The 6239-nt window shown below is 45.1% G+C and overlaps 1 protein-coding gene across 3 annotated transcripts in view; it reads left to right on the top strand.

Moving 5' to 3' along the window:
* The window catches only part of MTHFS (5,10-methenyltetrahydrofolate synthetase (5-formyltetrahydrofolate cyclo-ligase)), a 26414-nt gene that overhangs the window by 2344 nt on the left and 17831 nt on the right, over window positions 1–6239 (top strand). For all 3 annotated transcript variants that reach the window (XM_015419262.1, XM_015419263.1, XM_015419264.1), the window contains exon 2: window positions 1107–1371. In XM_015419262.1, coding sequence (XP_015274748.1) covers window positions 1107–1371 — 265 coding nt within the window. The remainder of the gene's footprint in view (window positions 1–1106; window positions 1372–6239) is intronic.

Here is a 6239-nt window from a genome sequence, read left to right on the forward strand (position 1 = left end):
TACCGCCACTTAGTGGCTCAGTGCTGCACAATGCAGCAAGATCCTGGAAACTGGCAAGACTTGAATGTCAAAAGATACAGAGCAAGAGAGATGAAAATGATGTCAAGGGCACTGAAGCACTTGGAAACTGAAAGAGGCAATGGTGGGATGCAAATATTATTTCCAGTGCTTTTGTCTAAAGACTCAATTTCCAGGAGTTTTAATTTGAAATTAGAGTAACTGCTCTGTGCTGACCAACCCACTGGTGTTTTGCTTGCTTAATGTTTGCTTTCCTGATTGAAGTCTTGCTGGGTAGCACATTCTCATTTAGCAATAATGGCTGTTCACTGATCCAGAAAGGCAAAGAGTGTATTTCCTTTTTTGCAAACTTTTGTAGTTTTCAGGCTCCTTCACAGTGCGGTGCAGTTAGGGAAGCTTCCCCTGCATGCTTCTTCTTTATAGCGCCTATAGACAAAAAAAGACAAGGCTTAAAAGAACAAAGGCAAAAGGCAGAAGGAGAGAGATTAATGTTTATTGATATTTATTGATATCCTGCTTTTCCTCAATGGAAACCCAAAGTGGCATACTAAATTGTTCTCCCCTCTTTCATTCCAGCCTCACTAGAACAGCCCTGTGAGGTAGGTTAAGCTAAGAGTGGTGTGACTAGCCCATGGTCACCCAGCAAGCTTCCATGGCAGAGTGGGGATCTGAGCAGATCTGCTGGATGAGACCAATGGTCCTTGTAAACTAATATCCTGTTTTCCCCAGCTGCCAACAAAATGCACCCAAAGGCTCACAGACAGGGGTACAGAACCAAAGCTTCTCCCTGTTGTTCCCCCACTAGACATCTAGAGGTACATATGGTGTTTCCATTTAGCCATCCTGACTAATGGCCACTGATGGAGTTAGTGTCTATGAATTTGTCTAATCCCTTCTGATACCCATCTAAATTAGCAGCCCTGGATATATCTGGTGGCAGGGAGTTACAGAAGCTTATTATGCATTACAGCTTGGTTACAAGTTTGGAAAAGGGTTAAAGCCAAAAGTCTCATGAAAAAGAATGAACATGTTTTTTTAAAAAAAAGCTTTTCAGTCCTTTGAACATAGCTCTCCCTTTCTGAAAGCAGGTGGTCAAGCATTCTAAGTATCGTACATCCTGCCGAATCGCGGTCTTTCTGAGCATGTCGGATGAAGTCCAGACGGCAGAAATAATTAAGGACATTTTTCAGCAAGGCAAGGAGTGTTTCATTCCACAGTACAAGCTTTGCAGCAACCACATGGACATGGTAAAGCTGGCATCCTATGAAGAAATTGCTTCCCTCCCCTTAACCTCCTGGAACATTCATCAGCCTGCTGAGAGCGATGCCCGGGAAAATGCCTTGTCTGTGGCAGGTGAGTTGGGCTGCTTGCACAATAGAGAGGAGAGCAAAATCATGCCATCCCTTTGAGGGCATGAGCACTTTGCTGGGAACGACCTAGAGATAAATAGGAAGTGAGCCCGGATCTCAGAAGCTAAATAGGGTCAGCCATAGTTAGTACTTGGATGGGAGACCCTACAGGGTCACCATAAGTTGTCTGCAACTTGATGGCACTTTCAACCACCAATTAGGAAGCCACTGGAGTTTGGCTTCTGCCACACTTTTCCAGTTAATGTGGATGTCATCCACTCATTTACTTAGTGATTCAAGACAAGGGCATCTATGTTTTTTCAATAGCAGTACACATGGTCTACCTCGTACATCTGTCCACAGTCTTAACCTGTCAGTAACACCGATGTGGCAACGTTATTGCTGAATGTCAAAGTCAAGAGGCCCCTTCCTTGGCATATAGGTATTGGATGTGACTCAGATGTGATGTAAGTGCATTGGAGGCTTTATTCATACTGATTATCATAATGCCCCATTTCATGATGTAATGATGGAATTAAACTTATGATGGAATTAAACTTGAACAGCTCAAAACTTCTTTTTTTGCTAATAATCCCAGGCAGGCCACACCCCAGATTCAAAAGAGCCACATTTGGCTTATGGGCTGCATGTTGGATGCCCACAACCAAGGTGTTTTTATTTATTTATGAATGTATCTATTTACTTCATTTATACCCTGCCTTTTTTCCCAGTGGGGACCCAAGATGATTTACGTAATTCTCCTCGCCTCCATTTTATCCCCACAACAACCCTGTGAGGTAGGTCAAGCTTGAAGTGTGTAACTGGCCTAAGGTCACTCAGCGAGCTTCTGTGGCATGAGTGGTTATTCAAACCTGGCTCTCCCAGATGATGATGAAGAAGAGTTGGTTTTTACACCCCACTTTACCTTAAGGAGTCAAAGCAGCTTACAGTTGCCTTCCCTTCCTTTCCCCACAACAGGGACCTTTGTGAGGTGTGTGTGTGGGGGAGCTGAGAGAGTTCCAAGGGAACTGTGACTTGCCCAGGGTCACGCAGCAGGCTTCATGTGGAGGAGCAGGGAATCAAACCCAGTTCTCCAGATTAGAGTACACCGCTCTTAACCACTACACCGTGCCGATCCTAGTCTGAAACTCAAATGCAAAATGGTTTACAAAATTATCATTTTAATAGACAATTTAAATAAACTGAATGAATTAAACCAAGTAGTAATGATATCTTGGGCTTGTTCTGTATCTACTGTGTTGGTTGACCCAAGGCCCACTGGCTGTGAGACATGGCCTGACAGCCAAGACCCCTCTCGCTGTCACCAAATGGTTCAAGCCCCTCTGGCCTTGCTCAAATTTATATAACTGCAACAGGAAGGGAAATGAAAGTTTATTCTTGATGTTAAACACCCAACAGACACATTTGTAAGAATTCCCCCCCCCCATGTGCTTATGGTGGTTAATTGGGACAAAACGATAACAAAGCAAGTACTACTGGCTTTGAGCATTACATGTACCACCAAAGATTGTGCCTTCTGTTTTGGCTGAACACATGAAGCTGCTTTGGTTCATAAAGGTCAGTCTTGTCTACTCTGATTGGCAGTGGCTCTCCAGTCTCAAGTAATGTCTTTAACATGTCCGCCTGATCTGTTAGCTGGAGACACCAGGGATTAAAACTTGTGCTTGCCAAACAGATGCTCTACCGCTGAGCCAAGGCCTGCCTCCTATATGCTAGAGGGTGCAAAGGTTGGTGGTCTTATATCATACTGGTGGATAAGTTATAACAGAACCATCAAGCCAGAGATCAGGTGCTCAGGGAAACAAGGATTGGCTCTCCACTCTGTACTGAAGCCATGAATTGCTTGAACTGAAAAGCTAGACCATGGTCTACTCTAAAACTTTAGAAAACCTAGTACAATTGTATCCTATTCCCTGAGTTGTTAACTGCAGTACCATCCTTTGGCCACCTGTAGTGCTGGTGTCCAAATGCTGCAGGCCCAGAAGCTATTCAGAGTAAGACTAGCTCTGATTCTCCAGAGGGGAAATTCTGCAAGCAGATGTATATGATTCAGAAGAAGAGATTGGATTTATACCCCGCCCTTCACTACCCAAAGGTGTCTCAGAGTGGCTTACAAACTCCTTTCCCTTCCCCTCCCCACAACAGACTCCCTGTAGGTGGGGCTGAGAGAGCTCTGACAGAAACTGCTCTTTTTCAAGAACAGCTCGTATCAGAACTACGGTTTGCCCATTCTCTTCTGTATAGGTCCTTTCTTTGAATGTTACAGTGGAGGAGGAACTACAAGGTCCTCATGAGTATACACATCCATGTGACTTGCTTGGTGGTTCTTGTAGTGCTTCAGAGTAAAATTAAATAAGGATGCTTCCCCAAACTTATGGAGCATTGTGTGCTACTGCTGGAGACAGAGAAAAAGGCACATTAACATTGTTAGTATCTAGGGGAAAGTTTATTTTGTTGTATTTAGAGAGTTATACCCCCCTTTTCTCCCCAGTGGGGACTATACTGTTTACATGAGATGGTGCCAGGGGACCTTTGGTTCCTGTCAACAGGGAAATAGCATCATTGTTTTAGGACATGGGATAGATTGTACTAGCTGTTATGGACTAGAAGGGAAGAACTGGAGATGGGGCTGCCATTTTTGGTGGCAGCCCTGCATGTCTCTTTCAGATTATGTTCTGCCCTGAGATGGCTATAAAAGGAATTGAAAAGAAAGAGTGCTCATGAAGTAGTTTACAAATGATATGGTGGGGGGAGGCATGATGCTAACTGTAGAGCAGAGAAAATTCATTAGCCCCCTCTGTGTGTGAGAAGGTATAATGAGTAAGCTATGCAAATTCCAGGGAAAGGGTGAATCAGTATAGAGCAGTTCACTGTACATGATAGCCAATTTAGTGTAATGGTTAAGTGTGCGGGCTCTAATCTGGGAGAACCGGGTTTGATTCCCCACTCCTCCACTTGCACCTGGCTGGATGACCTTGGGCAAGCCATAGTTCTGGCACAGCTGTTCTTGAAAAAGAGCAGTTTCTGTCAGAGCTCTCTCAGCCCCACCTGCCTCACAGGGTGTCTGTTGTGGGGAGGGGAAGGAGTTTGTAAGCCGCTCTGAGACTAGTGAAGGGCGGGGTATAAATCCAATCTCTTCTTCTTTTTCTTTAGTTGTAGTACTGTCAAACCACACAGCACTTTGCTGAGTTCCAGGAGCAAGGCAGATAATTGCCTGCCTCAAAAAGTTTATGACTTTATTAAAATAGTGACAGACTGTACTTCTTTCCCTGAATGTGGACACAAAGTAGTCTAATTTATTTATGTATTTGTTGTATTTATAGCCTGCTCTCCCCTGTACAACAGGGCCCAGCACAGACAAATTAGTGGGAGGTAAGGGGAGGATGTATGGTTGCCTTCTTATGCCTCACACTCTTGGTCTATCATGCAATCTCAGGTCGAGGTCTTTCACATCACCTGCTACCTGATTCTTTTAACTGGAGATGCTGGGGACTGAGCCTGGGACCTTCTGTATGCAAAACAGATGCTCTGCCACTGGAGGAGGGAAAACCACATATGGTACCCTGGACACCTCAGAGGAAAGTCAGGATAATCTGAGACCGACTGCTTCTGGGCTTTCAGATGTCTTCCATAGCCCCTACTTGTGAGCAGAACTTCCCAGGGCATTTTATGCAGATCTCCCCCCATTCTGCATGATACTATGCATACTGCACCCTGTTGGGCAGGTGTCCAATAAATCTGAAATGTTTTCCCCAACTGCACCTCTGTGCCATGACTTGAACGTTACAGCAGAGGAAGTTGAAGAGCCTCTGCTTGGCATGCATTAAGTCCCAGGTTCAGTTCCCAGCATCTCCAGTTAAAAAGGCAGTAGGTAATGTGAAAGACCTCAGCTTGAGACCATTGAGAGCTGCTGCCAGTCTGAGTAGACAATACTGATCTTGATGGACCAGGGATCTCATTCAGTATAAGGCAGCCTAAATTGTAAAGTGTGAAGCTTCAGGAATTTTTTTTTTAAGCAGCACACGGAAAGGTGCTTTTTTATTCTGTAACTCTTAGCAAAGGCTGCACAAAAAGCAGCAGTTAGCATATGCCTCAAATTCAGCTCTGTTATGGAAATCTTGGGGAAAGATCATTTTATATTTTTATCAAACTGGTTCAGAAAGGCGAATGTGGCTTGGGGAGATAAATGGATGCTGGAGGCTCTGACTTGGAGGAAGAGAATGAGATCACTCTCTTGCTCAGAGCCTGTCTGTAAATTCTGCTGACAGACCCATTTTCCATAGTGAAGGGCCTGAACTAGTGGGTTGTAGCCGAACGTTGTCGGCCATAAGTTTGCTAGGCTGTCACATAGTAGTCAGGTCTGACCGGAGTATGGGAGGGGCCCTGACTTCAAATGAGAGCCAGCATGGTGTAGTGGTTACAGTGTCTGTCTGGGGGACCCAGGTTCAAATCCCAACTCTGCCATGGGTGGCCTTGTGCCAGTCACTGTCTCTTAGCCTACCTCACAGGACTGTCATGGTGAGGATAAAATTGAAGAGGGGGAGAACACTGGAAAGCTGCTTTGGATCCCCCCCTGGGGAGCAAACTAGGGTATAAATATTGTAATCCCTGCTCAGCCATGAAACTCACTGGAGAGACCTTGGGCCTGTGTGAGTCTGTTGCAGCCTGACTTATCTCTTAGGGTCAGAATGTTGGACACTGTCCCAAGCTCCTGGAAAGGATGAAATAAAAATGTGAACCTGTAAATGATGGCTTTGTCCTGTTGGGGTTCTGGTCAGCTGAATCGAAAGTGGCATGGGTACAGACAGGCACTGCTAGGAGCCCACCTGCGGGGATATGTAGGAAGCAGGT

The sequence above is a fragment of the Gekko japonicus genome, unplaced genomic scaffold (genome assembly GCF_001447785.1).
Source record: "Gekko japonicus isolate JY-2015 unplaced genomic scaffold, Gekko_japonicus_V1.1 scaffold111, whole genome shotgun sequence".
NCBI classification, from domain to species: Eukaryota; Metazoa; Chordata; class Lepidosauria; order Squamata; family Gekkonidae; genus Gekko; species Gekko japonicus.